Raw genomic sequence first — 23217 nt, forward strand, 5'->3', positions numbered from 1 at the left:
ATCTAAAAGATAGTTACTGTATACACATAAAATATATATGTGATTATATATATATATATATGTATAAAGTATAGGTTTGACTGTGTGATGTGGGTCTATATAGGTTTTCACCTTTTCCTTTGCGTCATAGAGATTATTCAATTTCTATTGTTTGTACACCTTCATTTTTTTCTTTTATCACTAACATTTTTATTTTTCCTTCTTTGCTTCTTTTCTTGTTTAGACAAAAGATTAAATAGGCAGCCCAGTATTAGGCGCTCTTGTCTCATACAGATTAGTGTTGATGGGACTGCACTGAGAGATGCTGAACATCTCAGGTCAGGGTGACACAGGTGCTATTGGTCACAAGTGACCTCCATATTGCCAGGTCTTACAGGCATTCTCCCATCCGCATCTTCCAGCAGCATTTGATCCCTTAACAATTCTTTTGAGCCATTCTTTCTTGGTCTTTCTCATTCTCCCTGACCATCCCCTCCCCCCAGCCTGCTCTGTTCCCTTTCCTTTTCTGTTTTCAGTAGGGACATCCTCATAGCCCCCTCTTTATCCACTCCATCTATAACCTGGATACCAACAGCCACCTTTCCCTGAGTGCCGTCTGCATCCCTATAGCCATCACATCTCCTCCCCGGAGTCTGAGTCTCTGAGTCCAGCAGCCCGTGTGTGCTTCCTCTTGTGACACCCATGAGCATGCACAGTCAGCATGTTTCATTTGTTCTAGGGTATTCCTACTTCCTCAGGGCCAGCTAAATCCCTGCCCCACTGAGGTGTTTCTGCTACCACCAAGTGAGGTAGTCAGAGGTAAACTTGTTAGAAAGCTCCTGCCCTAGGAAATCAAGAATAAGTCACAACTTAGAGGTTAAAACAATCATTTTACTATTATGTCACAGTCTGGGGAGTTGGGCTTGGCTGGGCTTGATTAGGCAGTTTTGCTCTGTGTCTCACTCAGTGGCTTTCTCACTCTGTGGCTCACAGATGACAGTGGCTTCCATCTGGAACCTTGTGGTATGACTTGGATTTCCCACAGCATGGCAGCTAGGGTGTGGGAACAAATCCCAAAAGTGCCAGGTAGAAGCTGGATAATCTTTTCCACCTGCCTTTGAAATCTCATAGCGTCACCTCTGCCATGTTTACTGGACTACCTGGTTTCAAGAGGATAGAATATAGACCTATCCCTTGATGAGAAACATGTCACAGTCACTTTGTAAGGAAAATTTGTGCATGGGAAATGATGTCATTGGGGTAGTAGAAGAATATATAGGTCCCCCTGCCCCCATCTCTAAGAAATGCCAAAGAAGGTTTCTGGGTTGGGTGTGTTTTATTTTGTTTGTTGTCACTGTCACACAAATGGGAGCTGAAGGTGGCACAAAGTGCCTACTGCTCTTGCAGAGGACTTGAGTTTGGTTTCTAGCACTCATGTTGGACAGCCTACAATCACCTGTAACTCCAGACCCAGGGGATCTGATGCCCTCTTCTGGCCTCTGCAGGCACCTCTCTGTCTGTCTCTCTCTCTCTGTCTCTGTCTCTGTCTCTGTCTCTCTCTGTCTCTCTCTCTCTGTCTCTCTCTCTCTCTCACACACACACACACACACAAACACACACACTCACACACTTACTTAAAAAATTTTTCAAAAAAGATAAAAATACACACAAATACAGTGAAAATGTTCTCCTACCCCCACCTTTCCATAGACAATGGCTGTTTATTTTTTATATTCTTTTGGAGTTTGTGCTCTCATGTATCACTTTGTAACTAAGCACCCCCCCACACACACACACAGGACACACCAATGTATCTGGGATGGATTGTCTTATCAGTATGCAGAGGGTGTCTCTTCCCATCTCCCCTTCTCAGTTACAGATCCACTCTATTCTATAATGAATAGTATTCTACCTTAGCTTGTTTAATCAATTTTCTGTGGGTGTGTTCTGAGCTGCTTCCAGTCCTTAGTTATTGCAGACAACACTGCAGTGAATCACATATATGCCCTCCTCCCTGAGGAAGAATAAATTGGGAGGCTTCCCTCAAAGGCCCCTAGACATAGGCCTCTCTTCATACCCCACCTTATATTTGACTCCATCACATTTTTTTTTTTTTTCCAAGACTGGGTTTCTCTGTGTAACAGCTGTCCTGGAACTGGCTTTACAGAACTTACAGAGGTTCACCTGCCTCTGCCTCCCGAGTGCTGGAATTAAAGGCAGGGGCCATCACTACCCTGCCACAGGATTCTTGTGAGGATTAGTGACTTCTGTACCCAAAGGAAGCAACTTACAGAAGGGAGGGTTTACTTTGGCTTAAGGAAGCATTGTTGTGGGGTGGTGGCAGGAGCGTGAAGTGGCAGGACACATTGCCCCCCCCCAGGAAGTAAGCAGATGACTGCTTGTGCTCAGTTCACTTCATCCTTTCCTTCATCTGGACTCCAGCCCCTGGGTAGGTAGGTCCTCCCTCCTCAGGTAAGCCTCTCTGGAAACCCCCTTGTCAACATGCCCAGAGGTGTGTTTCATAATGACTCTAGATCCAGACGAGTTGATAGTGAAGATTAAGCATCACACCATGCCTCCTGTCATTGGTCATGAGCTCCCAGAGGCCATGCAATATGTCCAGCCTAGGCTATGTTCATGCTGCCCAACACAGCAGCTGGGTGTCCACACTGAACAGAGGAGGCAAAGCGAGAAGCGGCAGGTGACCGGATACAGGTAGCTGGGTGACTGTGTTGCCTAATTTCTATGTCAGCTTGACACAGCTGGAGATATTGTAGAAGAGGGAACCTCGATTCCTGAAGAAATGCCACCACCAGATCAGCCTGGGAGAAGCCTGTGGTGCATTTTCTTAATTAATGACTAATGTGGGAGGGCCCAGGTCACTGTGGGTGGTGTCGCTCCTGGTCTGGCAGTCCTAACTGCTATAACAAAGCTTGCTGAGCAAGCTATGTCGAGCAAGCCAGTAAGTGGGACTCTCCTTCCATATTCCTGCCCTGACTTCCTTATAGAATGGACTGTGATATGGAAGTGTAATAGAAATAAACTCTTTCCTCCCCCAGTTGCTTTTGGTTATGGTATTTTATCACAGCAACAGAATCCCTAACAAAGACAGCAACTCAGTTTCGATTTCCTCTGCTTGTGTTTTTCACTGTGTCTCAGCAGCAGTTAAAACTTTGGGCCCGTGTGGCTCCTTCCTCAGTTTGTTCCTGAAACTGGTGGGTTCTCATGCCTGGGGTAGAGGAAGCTCAAGCCCTAAGACCAGTGTTGATGCAGACCGGCTCCTCTGTCAACCCAGATGCCTCCTTGGCAGCTTGTCTAGTTCAAAATTGCACCACAGTGGACTTTGTGGTACTTGACAGTGGAAATGGTAGACCTAAAATATTGATGAATTGCTATCCTTTAAAAACCCAGAAAAATGGAGTTTCTGCTTCTTGAGGAAGCTTGTGTTGTTTCTGTTAGGAAATGTATTCATGAAAACATGCATTGCTTTTGTTAAGTGAGGAGAGCAGACTCCAATAACCACAAGGAAGATTGACAGCTTTGCGCATTGCTTCCTAATGCGTTCTGGAAACACTGTGGGCAGGAGTGTCTCTGTTGTCAGAAGTAAAACCTCCACTCTCTGGATCAAGCTGAAGCAGGGATGTGACTATTGCTCCCCACTGGACCTCAGGCACTGCTGGCTCCCGGTGTTCAGGTAACACGATGCCTTCCCTGATGTCAGTTCTTACTGCTGTTGTTTTGTTCTCTGAGGTGGGGAATGTGGCAGCTCCTGGCTTCTTAATAAACTTGTGTCCAGTGCCTAGATCAAACCGGAACTCTGATTTGTCCTGCGGGGCTCATGCATCCACTCCTGGCCCAAGTGTTTTTGAGGTGTAGGAGTCTTCAGCCATTTTGATTGTCAGACACTTAAAGGGCTGCTAACCCAGCAGTTCAGAATAGAGGGGGTGGAGCTCCACACACTGATGGTGTTTCAAAACTTGAATGTAGACAAGAAAGCACCTGAATTGCAGATGAGGGTGGGGTCAAGGAAAGACTTATTATGTTAATTTTTCTACTTCAATATCTGTTAGAAAAGTTCTTTCTTAAGGTGCCTTAGCAAGAAAGGGAGCCTTTCCTACCCTGTTATGAGGACTCTCAACAAACTTCCTGGCCCAGATTGCTTACTCTCCTGATTTTCTCACTGTTTTCCTTTTGATTGTGCAAAGAATCCTTAATTCTTCCTTCCCTCTCAGCCGAGGATGGGGAGAAAAACACACAGTGCTTGACTTTAGATCTGTGTTGTGTGCTTGGAGCGGTAGAGGAGGTAGAGAGGGGCCCCTCAAGCCTCCACAGTTTCTGGGACAGAAGCCTTGAAATTAGAGAGAAGGGTGAGCCAGGGTGCCCTCACCTGAGTCAGGTCTATGTGGAAGGACACATAGGCACATGCTTAGTTGTGTCCTGGACTGTGGTTCAGACATGAATGAGCCTGGATGCTCAGTGCTTTGTGATGGTTGCTCTCACTTGACCTTTATGGCTGTGTTCCTAAGCAGGTCCTTTTTATTCACATTGACACACATGGCCCAAGGCTCTGAGAGTTCAGACAGCTTGCTCAAGATTATACTGTGGTCACCAAATAGGTATGCCTGGCTCTAGATTTGGCTTTTAGATAGAACTGGTTGCTGGTGTGCTGATGAAGGCAGGCAAGTGTCACTGCCAACTGCAGGATCCTATGAACGTATGTTTAGATGTTGTCCCTTTGCCAGGGAGTCCTGTGTCCCTTCCCTCAGTGGAGGCCCAGCCCATTTTCTGCATCTGGGAATGATGGAGCCTAGATAAGACACGATGTGACACTTTCTTTTTTTTTAGGAACTTTATGGAGACAAGTCCTATCTGCCATTCACTGGGTACTCAATGACAACTGTATCTACATTTTATTTTACTTAAGAGATACAGTAATGTTTAACGCATGTTTGATAATACTGGAACATTTTGTGAATTACTAATTTTGTTAAGTGTGAGCATGATGCAGAGATATAAGAAAATTTCATTATTTTAGGGAGTATCTGTGTTTTTGAAGTATTTAAGGACAAAAATGTCATGATATTTTTAATGGGCTTTAATATACTTCAGGAGCAAACAGCGAAGTTAACATGGAAGTATGCTCATTATTACCCAAGGACCTGTGTGTGTGCCATTCATTATACTGTTAATTTTTGTATGTTTGTAATTCTTTATAATAAAACACTGTAAAACACTGTTCCTTATGATATACTCAGTCCTAAATAGACACGCCCCATAATCTAGGAGAAAATACACAAATAAGTCACTTTGCTATAGTGGGAGAGGAACCCTACGGGACTGTGGTTGGATGGTGGCTAGGAACAGAGGTAGGACATGTCCTGAGAGAATGGACTAGGAGAAAGGGAGATGCCAGAGGGATTCAATTCCAGGTTTCTGGGTGCTCAGGCATGTGTGTTGAACAGTTTCTAGCCAGTCCTGACTCTTACAGAGAAAAAGCAGTTGATGCTTTGATGGCAGATCATTGTCCTTCATGTGTGTGTGTGGGGGGGAGCCTTACTCCTCCACAACGACAATTATTTGTGTGCTGCTTTATGATAAGAGAAGAACCACCACGGTCGTTTGTCAGACATCTTCTCAGGCATTGCATTTGTCATCTCGGATTCCCCCATGCTTTCTTTTGGGGGAGGGAAAAGATCCCGTGATCTCATCACTTTTACATGAAAGTTCATTTTTCAGACATAGCCCTGGAACCAGTAATCAGATTCTCCCATCTCCCAGTAGCTTCTTTCTTTGTGTTTTCCCTTATCAAAAAAGCTGGCTGGAAGAGGCACAGGCGTGCAAGTATTCCACTTCTGTTATCTTCTCTAACGGTAAGCTAAGAACAATGCCAAGGACGCTCCCAAATGGAAGAACTGTGCTGGGCATCTTTGAATAGAGAGATCATTGCTAACCAAGAGGCCAAGCTTCACAAGCATTGGTTTAGCTCTCTGAATTCCCTGTTAGCCTTCAATGGAATTCCACTCATTTTTTTTTTTTTTCTCAGTCACTGGCATAGAAACACACACCCAGCAACCTCAGTGTGATTTCCTAAGTTCTTGGGGGAAATGAATTGTATCAGATGAATATATCCACAGATACACCATGCTTTTTGAGCTGTGAGGGACTGTAAAATGAATCTGGTACAGTTCTGTTAGTGGAGGAGACATTCTCTTTAACTGCATAGTCAATTCTCAATTATCAAGGGTAATGGAGTGGAAGGAGGTCACTGATAATCAAAAATCATGGTGAATATAAGAGTATAGTCAACACTCAATTTCCTGGGGGCTAATTAACCAGTAGTTTTTAGGTTAACTGTGGTTACTGCACAGTGGACCTTAAGATGTCATCCCGTTGCTAATTGGCCAGCAGCTGCTCAGCACCTGACACCCACCAACCTCCCCTATCCCAGCAGAAGAGGGTTTCCCTTGGGGAAATTGTGGTGGGGTCAGGTGGAACCACAGATCTTGGCTGAACTCGATATAGTGACCGAGATAATGGTTCTGGGTGTGAGGAAGAGATGGCAGTTAGGACTTGTCCCACCAGCCACTTGAACAGTGACTGGCAGTGCCGACCATCAGAATTACCAGAGGGCTTTGTGAAGCTCCAGACTGCTGGACCCCAGCCCTGCTTCCTGACCAGATGTGGAATGGGACTTGGGAATTCACAGTTCTAACAAGTGCCCAGGTGATGTTGACGCTGTTGGACTTTGAAAGCTGCTGCTTCCTAACATGTACTTTCCATGCAGGCTGTACATTAGCATCCCTCAGGAGCTTTTAATAGCTGATGCACTTGGCCAGTTACATGAAAGGCTCCTGATGGGGGACCCAGGCAGGACCAGTGTTAGCACTCCCCTGGGTTTCTGTTGTGCAGCAGACATTGACAGCCATTGCTCCATGGAATACTGCCTACACTTTAGATATCCACACATTGTGTCCACAAATCTTCACCACAGTCAGTCACTCAGACCACATCTTCCGTTTTGGTTTTGTTTTATTTTTTTTCCCCCTTTCCATGGGGCATAAATGGGAGATAATTGTAAGTACAAATAACTGTTGACATACAAGGTCTAATTTGGAATTACTGTGCACCTTATCACACTTTGGGAGTCTCTAGAGCTGTGCTTTTCAGTCCCTTTTCTATCACAAAGGCGTTGACATACACCATTTGTGTCCTTTGTCTAGGAAGGGCTGTGCTGATAGACATCGGGTCTGCCTCAGACCAGACAAGTAAGAATGACTGTGTCCAATAGGTCCAAACCCTTACTGTTTAAAAAGGGAACTGCCAGGTAAGAGCATAGTTAGGGTATAGCTGAATAATGGAATAGCACTAGGCAGTAGAAGAACAAACTGTAGATTCAAACCATCATGTAGATTGTGCCAGGTGAAATCAGACAAACAGGACTGTGTGTGCAGTTTTACTTCTGTTTAAGGTTCTAAAGGACAAATCCATGGTAGAAAAGCAGAGAAGCGGTGGCTTCTAGGAGGGGGACAGTGAAATTGAATGGGACTGACATGGGGTCTCTGGGGCGAAGGAATGTTTTACATGCCAGTGTGAGGAGTGGACTGACATGGGTGTATTTGTCAACATTCATAGAATGGCGCCTTCCAGATTTCTGCATCCCATGGTACGTGGAAAGGACAGGAGAGAGAATGCCAGCATGTAACTGATGGGAACATACAGGTTGTAGGGCTAAGAGCACCCGTTGTCAGTGCCTAACTTTGTTGAATGTCAAAGATCAAAGAATGGCTAAGAGGCCATTATTTATTCTTTAATAAAGTAAGACTTTGGGATGTGGGCAGGCAGGTGTTCACTTTACAAGTCTTTGAATGTTGCTTTGTGTTTAAAATTCATGTCATCAGGAAATGGACACATATATTCAAAACAAGTCCTTCACCCACCTGCCTCCCCTCCTCTGTGTTTGCCACCCAATAAGTCATGCTAACAGTGGCTGTACACACAGAGGTTGGGTGGACCAAAGACCCAGAGGCTGAGCCTGGAGGAAGAGCAGGGTCATTCATGAAGAGCTGCCATGTGGTGGAGGGCAGGTGTCTCAGTTAGGGTTTCTATTGCTGTGAAGAGACACCATGACCATGGTAACTCTTATAAAGAAAACATTTAATTGGGGTGTCTTGCTTACAGTTTCAGAGGTTCAGTCAATTAGTATCATGGCTGGGAGCATGGCAGCAGGCAGGCAGACTTGGTACTGGAAAAGTAGCTGAGAGTCCTACAACAGTAAATCCAGTGAGACACTGGGCCATATCCTGAGTATAGGAAACCTCAAAGCTGGCCCCCACAGTGACACACTTCCTCCAGCAAGGCCACACCCACTCCAACAAAGCTGCACCTCCTAATAGTGCTACTCCCTATGAGATTATGGGGGCCAATTACATTCAAACTACCACAGTAGAGGAACCCTGAGTCTGAACTTCCTACTGCTGGGCCCCTCTGCAGAGAGAATGCCAAGGGTATTTCCTTCTGTCACCTGTGCTGGGTCCTTGGAGGTTCCCAGGGAGGGTCACCTTAACAGCCAGCCCTGGAGGAGAATCAGAGAAGAAGCCATGCCAGATGTGGGGTATACAAGCCTCTAGGGGAGTAGTTCTCAAGTCATGGGTCGCAACTCCTTTGACACACCTCTCCAAAAGTATTTACATTACGATTCACAACAGGAGCAAAATTACAGTTATGAAGTGGCAACGGAAATAACTGTATGGTGGGGAGGGGGGTCCCTTACTAAAGGGCCAAAGCATTAGGAAAGTTGAGATCTACTGCTTTAGGGCCTGTCACAAATGAGACATGTCCCCATGCTTCTCCTAAACTGAGGATAATATGCTAAGAGTAGAATACTAGGTTGGAAGCTTCCTGGCCTGGGGATTAGGAAGGTGTATTAGGAGAATGGCCTTGGGCACAGTTGGGGGCTTGCAATATGATACCATGGCACTGCCCAGAGACCACATGAATCCCAGCAGCTACGTCACCTTCGGCAAATCACAGCTCACCCACAGAATACCCACAGCACTCACGGCACACCCCTGGCACTCCACAGCATACTTCCACAGACCTCCACAGCAACCACAGTACAACTTCACAGCATAGCATAGCATAGCATACTCACAGCACACCCCCAGTGCTCCTAGCACATGCCTGAGTATTCAGTCAAACTGGCTTGTGTCAGATTCTCCTGCATCCCCGCAGCTCTCTCACGGAGGGTCCCATTTATTGTGCAAACATAATGTCCACACTTCATAGCAGAGGGTTTATCTCTAGCCTCTGCCCCTCCTCCTCACCACATTCAGGAAACACCTTCCATGACACACCCCAAAGACCCTTCCTGCATCACAGCCCTCCCTGTCAGAGTCCAACATCCCTGCACACCACAGACGCCTGAGTGACACCTCTTGTGACTCATACTTCTAACAGGCCACAGCACACTCCCTGTGGCACATCCCAGAGGGAGCCTGAGAGGCCCCTGGCTGTGCCCTTGGAGGAGGCACTTCCTGGGGTCCAACTGCAGTAAAGCTTGCCTGCTTTTACCAGCCTCGCTTTTGCAGAGCATGAGGTACTCCTCAGGGGGAGAATTTATGATCAATGTCTAAAGGACTGTTAACATGCTGATTACATCTATAGTCTCCAACAAAAATGAATGAGCCCATCGTGAATACCAAAGAGCTGAAGGCCAGAGTGGACAATCTGGGCTCTTTAGGGCTCCTTTTACCTCCAGAGATAGTGGGAGTAAGTGATCCCTTGGGTCCACAGGAGCTGCACATGCTCTGTTAAAATGAATCTTTGAACAGGCCTTCAGCCTCTGAGTTTCCTTAAGAAACAACATAACCTGACTGTTGTCTCTGCACAGAGTAAAGATAATATGCAGGGCAGTGTAGACACAGGCACAGAATATATAAGTTCAAAACCACAAAAAGTACCTCTTAGAGAGCATGCTGTTCAACTATTTTTACTATTGTTGTTTATATGGCCGTGATTTGTCTTTGTTACCATAAATGTAGCTGTTTTTGTTTTGTTTTGTTTACTGCATCCCATTCCCCTTCTAAAATATACCCTGAGAGCAGGGTATCCTACTCATCTCCATCCTCCAGAACCAAGTAGTTTGAACACAGACCTTAGAAATCTGGATGGTGTGTGCAATAGCACAATTTCTTGGTGAGCAAGCATCATTTAGCTTATCTGTGCTGCACTTTCAAAACCAGCTGTCATCAGAGCACATTCTCATTTACATCTACTCTGCCAGTTAATGTCACATGCTAATTAAATGGGTCATTAAGATGCCAATAGGTCTGCAACTCCATGTGGTACAATTTTTTCACTTTCAGCCAGTGACCTGAACTCATTGCTTCCTATCCATTACCAAGGCTTGTCCTCAACTCCATCACCAGCCAGCCCCCACCACTCCCCACCACTCCCCACTGCACACATGACCCTGCCCCAGTCCTGTTGGGAAGAGGCCGCATAGCAGTTAACAGTGCTGGTTCCAATCCCAGTATGACCAAGCATTGGAGCTACGAGCATTCATCTGAGTGATAGATGTTGTCATCTTTAAAATGTCCCACTAGAGGCAGAAAACACAAAAGCTAGAGTGTCCAACAGTCAGGAGAGGGCTTGCTTGTCACGTGGCAGTCCAGCTTCCAGTGAGCTGCTCTTGGAGTTACAGTTCCTGCCAGCAGCCAAGCCCTTGGCTCTCTGCAGTCTCCACCAGGTTTAAGGTAGAGATCACTGTCAGCAGATGCAGTGAGTCCCCTGAAAGGCCCCTCCAGCACAGCCCCTAGCTTGCATGGCATTTTTTGAACTCTTGCTATTTTATTGCCCTGGGCAAAAGGATGTGGTGGTGCTTAGGATGTGGTGGTGCTTACTTCTTCCCCCCCTCTGTGGCTCGAGCACTTTAGTAATTTCAAAATGCATTCCTCCTCCTTCATCTAAAGAAGTAAAAATAATTATAATAGAAAACGGGTAATTTGCAGCTGCGATGCCAGGCTGATAATCAAAAACTTGTAAATGGAAACATGAGCATATGTTTATCACTTCTTGAAATTAGAATGCTATTGAACAGAGCTGTGGCCTCTGAGAGAGGGCATTATGGGAGGGAAGGCAGGTATAGTTGTTAGCTGGAGACCTGCCTGCTAATGAGGCTTTTAAGCTGCCTTTGTCTCAGGAGCAGTGAATAAAGAAGGGGTCCCAAGAGAGGCCAGCTGTTCAGGAGCCCTCAGGTAATGACCCATGGATTGGCCACTCCCTTAGGTAACAGCTCACCAGCTACTGCCCCCAGGAGCAAGTTAAACCTTGGCAAGCTAGGACCCTCTCCACCAGCCTACCCTGCCTGCCCTCTCACTGTCCCTACATGCCCCAGAGTCTCTCACTTTCCCAGATTTTGCAAACAGTGTCTCTTATTTGTCTGCCTCAATCCTATTCTTTCTCAAAGCACCTGTTACTTCCCCCTGGCCCCTCTCCCTCAAACTGGCTGGGCCACGGCCCTCTTCCATACAGCCACTCTCCTCTGTTTTCACTGTGCCAGCTCTTGCCCTGTGTTGTGACCCTTTACCTACCTATTACTAACATCTTACCCTCTGGCTCCTGGCACCTAGTAGGTGCCATGTGAGGTTTGTGATATGAAAAGCTAATTAATGGCAGCTAAGGACTTGGAAATGATGTTAAAGTTCTCTGAGAAAGAGCTGTTAGGACTCAGTGTTGTTGATAAGGTAAGCCCCACAATGAGTTCTACAGACAGGCGGGCGGTCCAGAGCCCCTGCGTCCATCTTCACCTTTGTGTTGGACAAAAGATGGCTCATGAGGTACACCTGCTCAGTCTTCAAGCCAAATAGAAAATTGGGTGGTAAATGCCTCCTACCGTTCTGCTGTAATCAGGACAGCAATGTGTTTGCTGCTCGCCTCTTCTTGTGATATTATTAGAAGCCTGAAGGGCTCACAAATGCTTTCCACATCTGAAGGAGGTCGGTCCTATTACTGAATTGGTTGCGAGCCTGAAAAAAACTTCTTTTTAACCCTATTTGTGCCCTTCCTCTGAAGCCCAGTGCCTAGCTCTCCTTGATGGGTCCCCAGACCCAGGTCTGTCTGTAAGAGGCATGTCTGTGTGTGACCTGGCTATTTGTCCCTACCCCGTTGAGGTTTCAGGCCTGTGGATGAAGGAACAACATGTTTACTTCTCAGTCAGCCCCTGGTTTGCATTTGGCTTTATTTTTATCAATAGTTCATTGCCACATAGTTTTGTTTGTTTGTTTGTTTGTTTTTCCTTCATTCTGGCTTTCTGTTGCCCTGAGCCATGGATAAGACAAGAGTGGTCAACCGTGACTCTTGATTTGATTATCTCACCCATAAGACTGCTAGTGGGGACATTCCAGAATCATCCTTGTTGGATTTCTTAGGATTTCTATTGCTCTGATGAAACATCATCACCAAAAGCAACATGGGGAGAAAAGGGTTAATCTCATCACACTTAGGGTCCATCATGTAGGGAAGTCAAGGCAGAAACCGAAAGCAAGCTTTAAAGCAGAGGCCCTGGAGGAGTGCTGCTTGCTCCTCATGACTTGCTCAGTCTGCTTTCTTATTAGAACCCAGAACCACCAGCCCACAGCCATCTGGACCCTCCAGTATCAATCATCAATCAAGAAAATGCCCACAGGCCAATCTGGTGGGGACATTTTCCCAGCTGAAGTTCAGTCTTCTAAAATGACCCTAGCTTATGCCAAGTTGATACAAATCATGTCTGCACACTTGTTCACTGTCCCAATCTAGAACCCTGCTGTGTTAGCTATCAGAAATTTTAATATGGACCACAAGGAGGGAGGAGAAGAGCTGGGCACCAGGTGTCACATACCCTTGGTTAGATACCTTACCTTGTCTCCAGTGTGCTGACAAGCAGATTAGCAAGGACCAGACATCGATGTGGTCTGGTCACTGCCCCCTAGCCCAGGAATGCTGTAGCATTCTGGATCTGAACCAGAACACCTTGTCCTCGTGATTCAGGAATGATGAGTGAATGGAAGCACCATGTGGAAGGCTGAGTAGCCATGTGGGTCTTCAGTGGGAGTTCTATGGAGGCACAAGCTGGACTGTGGTCCATTATCTACTCAGCTAGCATTTCCAAGCCAAGGCACTGTGCCAGTTCTGTGCGGGTCACAGAAATGGGAAGGCAACAAGCTGAGCCCTCTGCCCATACCCTCCTGCTCCTATCATGTGGGCTCATACTTACCGGACAAATGTGCAGTTCCAAAATGTATTGGAGCCAGTTGTACTCAATGTAGCCATAAAACCTTATTAAATATTATAGAAGCTGTTGAACTGTGAATATAGAAGGAAGGGATTTTGAGCACTGAATTCAATACTCTGAAAAGAGTCAAGCTAGGAGCTGCTGCCCTCTCATGCACCTTTTTCCCTTCAGGGGCTAGTGAGGGATCTAGGTCAGAAAGATGGTTGGAGGTAGAGGATGGGAGAGAAAGCCTCATGTAGACTCCAGCCTGCTGTTACTTACATTTCTGTAGGTCACTTCTCTATCTCAAACAATCTGAAGCCGGGAATTGCTGCTGATGGATAGGGTTTGTGGAAGTCCCATCCTGGTGTAACTCAGTACCTGGCCCTGGATCCAGTGACCTTCTTGTTTTAATTTTAATCTAAATTTCACTTAGACATTTTAAAAGAATTTTGTATTGTTCATTTCTTTCTGCTGTACTATTCAGTGAGGAGAGACATTCATCACTGGGGTGGGGCTGAGGGACTAACTTGCTGGAAGCTGAGACTAATACAGGGTCACCAGAGCCAGCTCAGGGCCCTTGTAGGCTCTGGACTAGGAATAAGTGATGGTGAACGGTGTTGAAGACTGCACAAAGGAGTGGGAAACCCCGGCCCCAGAAGAAAAAGGGCCTGGCCTGGCATAGGTTGCAGGTAGAGAAGAAGGAGGCAGATAGATGTCCAGAAAGGGCATATGTAACTTGGTATGGATTCATTGAGAAGACAAGTGTCATACTCTGGATAGTTTGATGATGGTGTTTCATTGCAGCATTAACAATCCTAACTAAGACAAGTTGGTGCCAGGAGTGGGGTATTGCTGTTGTCGTGACCCAGCTTGTCTCAGCTTTAATCGACAACAGCCATGAGGTTCTACCTGCCTGGCTTGTCTCAGCTTTAATCGATGACAACCATGGGGTTCTACTGAAAGACCCTCGGATCGAGGAGTCTCCACAAAATGGACGGTCCCCCAAAAAACACTCAATGTCCAGTCCAGCTGATGTAAAAACAAGAGGTAAGTTTATTGTGGGACATTTGCGCAAACGGGCCTCCCAGTCTGACAGACAAAGGAAAAGCCTTGTTCCTCTAAAGCAGGCTTCTTTTATAGGAAAATCCATAGGCTTTTAGGGGTTTGGGTACGTGACCAGAGTCACAGATCCTTTGGAGATCTCTTATCTTTTGGGGCTGGATGGTCTCCTGACTCAGTGGGATAGTCTGTTCTTATCTTCATGACCCCAGGGCAGGGTGGCCCTCTGGGAATTCTTGGTATTTAGTTAGGTTGTTTTGTGGCCTTGTAAGGGAGTTATTGCTGCCAGCTAGGAAATTCCAGGGACTCTGGTCATTGTGACCTTGGTTAGGTTTCTAAGTCAGGTCTCCGTGTTCTTAGGGTGAGAGGTTTGTTTTGTTTTGTTTTGTTTAAGTCTCCTTATTTTATTTCTTTGTTAATTCTTAAGTCCTTCATTTCCCCCTTTTTTTTTTCTTTTAGGTAACCCATTCTTGGGTTACTAGTGGACAATTTTATATAGCATTTTGACCAGGGAAATGGACAACGTATTTCTCATACTACTTCCTGCTGACTTTGGGGCGTCGTTAGGGAGTCTAAAAAATAAAAACAAACAAAAAAAAAAAACTGAAATGTTAGTCAAAAGAAAAGGGGATTTAGGCAGTGGAGAAGCAGCTGGTTGTCAAACTGTTGAAGAGACAGGAGTGTCCGCATCAGCACGACCGGTTTATAGTCTAAGCCTGTCTGGGCCTCACGGTCCTTAGGAGCAGGCTGTAGTCAGCAGCTGATACTTAGATGTGTTCTTGAATCCTAGCAAAAAAAACTTACAGATTTGGGTTAGAAGAAACATCAGGGACCTCAGCACTTGGCACAGCGTGGTACTGTTGAGTTAGGACGAGGGCTTGAGTGATGGATAACCTTTCACGTATAAACTGTAGGAGCCTCGTGAGGAGACAAGGGCCAAATGTCAGGAGTAAGAGGAGAATGAACAGGGGTCCTACCAGGGTGGAAATTAGGGTAGTCAACCATAGGGTCCTATTGAACCATCCTTGTTGAGCCTCGGCCTCCCTCTGTCTTTTAGCTAATCTCTCTCTGAGTTTTGTCATGGAGTCCCTAATTACTCCTGTGCGGCGTCCACCCTTGACCAGCAAGAAAGACGCCACACCGAGGAATCTTCTTCAAACACAGTTTAATCGGGAACCTCTTTGCTTTGTACAATGTATAATGGCGGCGGCCGCAGCCGAGGGAGACAGGGCCTGATATAGTCTACATCTACCAATCACCTAACCCTACATGGCGCGCCAGGATAGGTTGTCTCCAAGCAGAATTAAGAGGATACATGACCTTTACCTAATTTGGAGTTGTTTACCACAGAGAGCGCTCGCCGTCGGGCTGGCGGAGGGCGGAAACCGGCGCCATCTTTTGGGTGCGGTTTTCTGCAGCTCCCTACACTCCTGAGTGGTTTACATAGAAGCAGCATTCCTCTCCGAGGGCAACGCGCAGAGTCCTCCTTCTTTTAGAAACAATAGGTCTAGTCCTCTCCAGCTTTGGAGGGCTACCTCTGCCAGGGAGGCCAGTGATTCCTCCAGCCTGGTTATTGATTTTTCTAATTCCTTTAAATCTGCGGTCATGGCATTTTTGAGCTTGCTGTACTGTTGTGGACCTTGGACCAGGGCCGAGGTCCCTGTACCAATCCCTGCGGTGACCCCAATCCCTAACAGAACAGCTAGGGTTATGGACACTGGTTCCCTTTGATATCAGGTCTGATGAGAACTGTACATGTCCTCCAGATAGCCCGCTGGATGGTACAATACACGGGGCATCAGTTGGACCAGCACACAGAAGTCTTTGGTTTGGTTGAGGGATCCTGTATGTATACAAGGGGTGAGCCCAGTATTGCAGGCCCACCATAGGCCTGGACTAGATATCAGGTAGGTGGGTTTCGTAGGCTGTGGGAGGGTATGGTTACAAAGGTCTTGGTGAGACTGGGGAACAGGGCCTAGGCAGGTACCCATTCCTGAGACTTGAGTAAGAGTTAGTTTATGGTGTGCTCCCCAATCACACTGAGATGAATCAGTGGTGTTATTAAATGTCCCTAGGGTGGCTATGCCCTCATAGTAGGGGGGGGTGCAGAAGCAAGGCATAGCCAGCAAGGGTTAGTCATATCTGACCTGGTTTGGTTAAGGGCGGAGAAGGCTCCCCTGACCAGATTAAAAATTCGCTGTCCAGTAGATGGAATATTTTCTACCTGGGAGGCAGTGGCGAGGGAGGGGCTGGTGGGGGTTGGAGCTCCGGCTCTGGGTTGGGGGAGCTTTGGGGTTCCTAGGTTTCTAAGGACTGGGTTAGGCCCTATCGCCCGTGGGGTAGGGTTCTGTATCAGCAACTGGACCTTGAATATGACTCCTCTATCTGTTCCTGTCATATGCCATCTTAAACCCCAAGTTTTTCCGGTTAGCCAGGCCATATAGGTTGCCTTCCCTCGGTCAGTGAAGCTGATTTTTAGAGGGAGGCAAAGAGCTCCTTTGCAAGTTCGCTCCCAGTCCCCAAAACTGCGGGGACTACATTGGAGGGGTTGCGAGTAGTTCCGCTTGACAGTTATCAGATCCCAGGAGGAACTGGGTTTCCAATAAGCATCCCCGGTAGTTTCGCAACCCCATTTAGCACAGAAATACTCAGTATAACCCCTGCACCCAGAGCCCCGGGGCTGCCCCTCCCGGGGACACACATAGAAATCAAATCTGGCTAGCTCGCACTGTGTTATCCTATTACTACAGCCAAATCGGCGGTTTCCTCTATCCATGTTGGTTGTCATCTCATTTGCCCCTATAGTCAGGATATCCCAGGTTTCTAGACCTGCGGCTAGGTGGCAAAAAAAGGGGGTGATTGTAGGCTACCAAGTACCGGGGGGCTGGAGGCTAGTGACTGACCAGACGACCTCCTCTGTCTGGGATATCACCTGCCAGGTTAGCTGCTGGGGGGCATGTGGGGCTCCTTTAACTAGGGCTGAGAAATGGAAAAGCATCGAGCATAGTGAAATAATCAAACATTGCGTAAAAGTCTTATCTTGAGCAGGTTTTGAGTGCGCTGTAGCTTCCATTTTGGGGTCTTGTTTGTTGCCCAATTCTCGCTGGTGTTGGCCTTCTTGGCATGTGAGGCGTGGACTCATGCTGCGATCCCGTCCACCTTCAGTGCCTTGGGGGTGGTCAGAAGCACAGTGTAGGGGCCCTTCCAGCGAGGCTCAAGAGTCTTAGACTGGTGGCGTCTGATATATACGGAGTCCCCAATCTGGAATGGGTGAGGTACAGCAGGGTTTCCGGCCTGGTACACTGCAGCCAATGGTTTCCAGATCTGGTTTTGAATAATCTGGAGTGCGCGTAGTCGGGCCTGGAGGGATGGGGAGTCAAGGGAATGGTTAGGATCATCGGGGAGCACATCCATAATGGGTGGGGGTCCTCCAAACAAAATCTCAAAAGGTGTGAGCCCATGCACCAAGGGGGTATTTCGAACCCTAAATAGGGCCATGGGCAGGAGCTGCACCCAGTCTTTAGCACCCAGTCTAAGGCTAATTTGGTCAGGGTCTCTTTAATTGTTCGGTTTGCCTGTTCTACCTGACCTGAACTTTGGGGGGCATTATGCACAATGTAATTTCCAATTGATCCCCAATGTTTTGGCCACCAGCTGACTTACCTGGGAGACAAAGGCAGGTCCGTTATCGGACCCTATTACCGTAGGCAGTCCGAACCTCAGGAACATCTCTTCAAGAATCTTCTTGACCACCACCTGGGCGGTCTCATGCTTAGTAGGAAAAGCCTCAGTCCATCCTGAAAAGGTGTCTGTAAAAACCAGGAGGTACCTGTTCCCAAAGCTACCAGGTCTGATTTCGGTGAAATCAACTTCCCAGTTGGTCCCTGGCCATTTTCCTCTAACCCTGGTTCCCTCAGGCAGCTTGAGCCGTCCTGCATTCACCTTTGCACAGGGGGTACAGGTGCTGGTGATCTGTTGGATGAGGGCATTGAGGTTGTGGATATAGTAGGTTTGTTCTTCCTGTTGTAGAAGGGTTTTTAGCTTTATGTGCCCGAGATGGGCCCATTGATGTAGTTGTGACAAAAGTTCCTTAGCGGCCCCTTGGGGCAACAGAATTTTTCCTTGGTAGCACCAGACGTTTGCCTCCTGGTCATAGTTGGCCCCCAGACTCTGAACTGTTTCTAAGTCGCTGTCCGTGTATTCGAATCCTTGACATGGGGTTGGATCAGAGGTCTTTAGGGAGAGGATTTGTGGCCCCAAGGCTGCTTTTCTGGCCTCTTCATCGGCCATTCGGTTCCCTCTAGCCACTGGGTCATTTCCCTTCTGGTGTCCGGGGCAGTGTATAATGCTCAATCTTCGTGGCAGAGAAAGAGCCTGCAAGAGCTCTAGGATCTCAGTCTTATTTTTAATGTCTTTTCCTGCTGAAGTCAAAAGTCCCCGTCTCCGATAAATTTCTCCATGTACATGGGCTCTAGCGAAGGCATAGCAGCTGTCTGTATAGATATTGACTCTACGGCCTTCAGCCATTTTGAGTGCTTGGGTCAGGGCAATCAGCTCTGCTCTCTGGGCTGAGGTTCCTGGCGGCAAGGCACTGGCCCATATTGTAGTCTGCCTATCCACCACTGCCGCCCCTGCCTTTCGTATATCGTCTTGCAGAAAACTGCTCCCATCCATGAACCAGTGTGCTTGGCTCCTTGTAGCGGTTGATCCATCAAGTCTTCTCGGGCTCCGCAGGTCTCGGCCAGGATCAGGCGGCAGTCATGGGGCAGAGCAGTTTCTGCATCCAAATCCGGAAGGAGGGTGGCCGGGTTTAAAGATGTTGCTGCCCCAAATCGCAGTCTGTCTGGGTTGAGGAGCAGAGCCTGATAATGTGTCATTTGTGCATTCAAAAGCCATCAATTGGGGGGTTGTCGGACCACTGCCTCAATAGCATGAGGGGCTATCACCGTGAGTGGCTGACCCAGAGTCAATCTGTCTGCGTCCTTGGTCAGAACCACCACAGCAGCCACCATCCAGAGGCAGGGGGGCCAGCCCATGGCCACATTGTCCAATTTCTTACAGAAGTATTCTACAGGTCTCTTCCAGGGTCCGAGCTGTTGTGTTAAGACCCCTTTTGCCATCCCAGTGTTTTCATCCACATAAAGGGTGAAAGGCTTGTTTATGTTGGGGAGGCTTAGTGCAGGGGTAGACAGTAAGGCCTTTTTGATGCCATCAAAGGCCTTCGGATGCTCCTCTGTCCATGTAAAGGGGGTGCTAGCCTTAGTCAGAGGATACAGTGGGGCTGCCAGCTCCGCGAAACCCGGGATCCAGAGACGGCAGAACCCCGCGCTGTCCAGGAATTCCCGAACTTCCCGGGAGCTCTTGGGTGGTGGAATCAGGGCCACAGCTTGCTTACGGCTTTCTGTTAGCCATCTCTGGCCACCCTGGAGCCGGTATCCTAAGTAGGTGACCTGCTCCCTGCAAAGTTGGGCTTTCTTTGCTGAAGCTCTGTACCCCAGTTCCCCCAGCTTTTGCAGTAAGGCCCCCGTACCTTGGAGGCAGTCTTGTTCAGATTCCACTGCCAGGAGGAGGTCATCTACGTATTGAAGCAGGATCAGGTTAGGGTTATGGATCCAGAAGTCTGCTAGGTCTTGGTGTAGGGCCTCATCGAAGAGGGTTGGTGAGTTCTTGAACCCCTGGGGGAGCCGTGTCCAAGTGAGCTGGCCAGAAAACCCAGTCTCTGGGTCCTTCCATTCAAACTTGAACATGGGCTGGCTCTGGGGCCTCAGTCTGGGGCAAAAGAATGCATCCTTAAGATCTAGTACCTTGTACCAGATGTGGCTCGGAGGCAACATGCTCAGCAAGTTATAAGGATTGGGCACTGTCGATGGATGTCCTCAGTTCTCCGGTTGACCTCCCACAGGTCTTGAATCGGCCTGTACTCTCCCGTACCTGGTTTCTTTATGGGGAGAAGGGGGGTATTCCAAGGGCTGTGACAGGGCCTAAGGATGCCTTGTTGTAATAGTCTATTAATATGTGGCTTGATTCCTTCCCGGGCCTCTTGGCTCAAAGGATATTGTTTAATGGCCACTGGAGTGGCTGAGGGCTTGAGGATGATAATTAAAAGGAGGCTGTTTTTTAGCCAACCCCATGCCTGCTGTTTCTGCCCAGGCTTGGGGATATTTTTCTAACCAGCTAGACTCCATGGTTGGCGAGGGGGGTGAGGGATCCTCTAGAAGTCTATATTCATCCTCGAGCCTTAAGGTCAGTACCTGGAGGGGCTGTCCCCCCTCTCCTGTGATGGTGGCCCCCTTCTGATGGAAGTGAATGTAGGCTCCTACTTTAGAGAGGAGGTCTCTCCCTAATAAGGGGTAAGGACATTCGGGCACCAGCAAGAAGGAGTGAGTCACGTGTCCAGTGCTCACATGGACCTTACGTTCAGTTGTCCATCGGTGTAGCTTTCCTCCGGTGGCACCCAGGACCCAGGCAGTCTGGGTGCTCAGGGGTCCCTGGGTCTGAGTCAGGACTGAGTGCTGAGCTCCCGTGTCTACCAAGAAAGTTATGGGTTGCCCCCCAACGTTAAGAGTTACCCGGGGCTCAGGGGGAGGCACCTGGCCCTGACTGGCCTAATCTCCCTTTTCCAGATAGAGAATAAGGGTGGGCTTCCGCCTTGGATTCTTCGGGCAATGTTTGACCCAATGTCCTTTTTCCTTGCAATAAGCACACTGGTCTTTCTCCACTCTTGTTCCCCTTTTGTCTCCCCGGTTCCCTGTCTGACCTGGCCTATGTTCTGATCTCTGAACTACAGTGGCCAAAATTTTAGCCAGCTCTTGGTTTCGCTTTTTGTCTCTTACATTTTCCCTGTCCTCCTGCAACTTTCGTAATCTTTCTTCTTTTTCTTCTGGAGTTTCTCTCTTATTGAAAATCCTTTCTGCTTCCTTTACTAAGTCTCGAAGGGTGTACCCCTGTAGCCCCTCAAGGCCCTGTAGTTTTGTACGTATGTCGGGCGCCGATTGTCCAATGAATGACATGATTATATCAGCCTCCCTATCCTGAGCCTGGGGGTCAAAGGGGGTGTACATTCTGTAGGCTTCCATCAAACGCTCTAGAAACCCTGTGGGGGTTTCTTCCAAGCCCTGAACTACCGCACGTACCTTGGCCAAATTTGTGGGGAGCCTTCCTGCCCCTTTGAGACCCTCCAACAGAGTCTGGCGATAAAGACGGTGACGCTCCCTACCGGCTGCTGTGTTGATGTCCCAATCTGTCGGTCTGATCAAGGGAAAGACTTTATCTATTTCATTTGGGAGCTGGGTGGGTCTGCCATCTGGCCCCTGGACGTTCTTCCGGGCCTCTAGGAGTACCCGTTGTCTCTCCTCGGTTGTGAGGAGAGTCTGCAGGAGCTGTTGGCAGTCATCCCAGGTGGGCTGGTGGGTGATGAGGATAGATTCAATAAGACCTGTCAAGGCCTGGGGGTCCTGTGAAAAGGGGTGGTTATGTGTCTTCCAATTATAAAGGTCCGCAGAGGAGAAAGGCCAGTATTGGTAACGCCTCTCCCCCAACGGCTGGAGGGGAAAGGCCTGGGAGATTCCGGAGCTGTCAGGCCCCACCAGTGTTCTGTCTCTTCAAGATCGCAGTCGAGTGGACGGTGGCAATGGGTCCCCGGAGTCTCCGGTTGTAGAGCTCGGTGGTGGGGGGCTCTGGTCAGGTGCTGGGAGCTGGGATGCTGCCTGCTCGGCATTAGGGTAAGGAGGAGGGGGGTCCAGGAGGAGGAGATCCTCCTGTGTATCAGGCAAGACGGTAGGGGCTTTGGGCCTATGGTTGGGAGATCTGGACTCTGTCAAGGGGAACAGGGAAGAAGTCGAAGGGGGTGCAGAAGGAGTGGAACAGGCGAAGGCAGAGGTGTCGGGTGGGGGCCTGAAAGAGGGGGTGGAAGGAAGGGCCTGACCCAGGGAGGAGGATCACGGCTCAGGCTCTCCCAGGTGACAACATAGGGTACCTGGTCGGGGTAGCCCTGAGGTCCTGGCTGGAAAACACGAGTTTTGACCTGTAAGATAGTAGTGAGGTCAAAGGTACCGTCTTTCGGCCAGCCTGTATTGAGAACAGGCCATTTCGAGAAACAGAGAGTCCGCCATTTTTTCTTCCGGATCTCTACTGATTCGTTGCGTGCTCAGTTCAAAACATCCTGCCAGTGACCTAAAGTCAAACTTAAGGGGGTAGTTAGTTGCTGACCCATGGGAAGAAGTAGAGATTGACACAAATGACAAGCACAACAAAACAAAATACAACAGACAGGACAAACCGCGCGCGGTAGACAGGTAGCGCCAAACCAGAATCCAAAAAACAAGTTACAAAGCGGGAGGGAAGCAAAGTCTGGGGCCGGCCGCCTCCCTGGAGAAGTGAGACTTCTTCCTTCTCCCTCCTCCAAATGACCCTCAGACTTTCGTCCAGGCCGAACCACGAACTTCCTCGGAACACATCTGTTCAGAGCAGAACCATGAGTCTCAGAATACATCTAATTCCCTCTATGGTCCTTACCAAATACAAGACACATAGACACATAGACACAAGACACATAGACACATAGACTGTCTTACCTCCAACTGGCTGTGAAATTGAGTCTGGGAGGTGTCCTGATCTTGGTGGGACCTCCAAATGAAAGACCCTCGGATCGAGGAGTCTCCACAAAATGGACGGTCCCCCCAAAAACACTCAATGTCCAGTCCAGCTGATGTAAAAACAAGAGGTAAGTTTATTGTGGGACATTTGCGCAAACGGGCCTCCCAGTCCGACAGACAAAGGAAAAGCCTTGTTCCTCTAAAGCAGGCTTCTTTTATAGGAAAATCCATAGGCTTTTAGGGGTTTGGGTACGTGACCAGAGTCACAGATCCTTTGGAGATCTCTTATCTTTTGAGGCTGGATGGTCTCCTGACTCAGTGGGATAGTCT

The 23217-nt window shown here is 48.1% G+C and overlaps 2 protein-coding genes across 11 annotated transcripts in view; one reads left to right on the forward strand and one right to left on the reverse strand.

Annotated features, from left to right (window-relative positions):
* The window catches only part of Nmnat3 (nicotinamide nucleotide adenylyltransferase 3), a 123444-nt gene that overhangs the window by 12132 nt on the left and 88095 nt on the right, over positions 1-23217 (forward strand). The window contains exon 2 of one of the 6 annotated variants that reach the window (XM_035443883.1): positions 3477-3673. The exons of the other annotated variants lie outside the window; for them this stretch is intronic. The gene's annotated coding sequence lies outside the window, so the exon portion shown is untranslated. The remainder of the gene's footprint in view (positions 1-3476; positions 3674-23217) is intronic. 6 annotated transcript variants of the gene reach the window in all.
* LOC113835176 lies at positions 15628-23079 on the reverse strand. 5 transcript variants are annotated; one of them, XM_035443878.1, is made up of 5 exons: positions 22867-23079; positions 21427-22749; positions 20709-20819; positions 17957-20231; positions 15628-17653 (listed from the first exon to the last, which is right to left on the reverse strand). In XM_035443878.1, exons 4-5 carry the CDS (start codon positions 18965-18967, stop codon positions 17432-17434), a joined length of 1233 nt encoding a protein of 410 aa, XP_035299769.1. In that variant the 5' UTR covers positions 18968-20231; positions 20709-20819; positions 21427-22749; positions 22867-23079; the 3' UTR covers positions 15628-17431. The 5 variants fall into 5 exon arrangements, with proteins under 5 accessions (XP_035299769.1, XP_035299770.1, XP_035299768.1 ...); XM_035443879.1 differs by lacking the exon at positions 20709-20819; XM_035443877.1 differs by having other exon boundaries at positions 17957-19968; positions 20098-22749.

This window comes from Cricetulus griseus, chromosome 4 (assembly GCF_003668045.3).
Source record: "Cricetulus griseus strain 17A/GY chromosome 4, alternate assembly CriGri-PICRH-1.0, whole genome shotgun sequence".
Taxonomy (NCBI): Eukaryota; Metazoa; Chordata; class Mammalia; order Rodentia; family Cricetidae; genus Cricetulus; species Cricetulus griseus.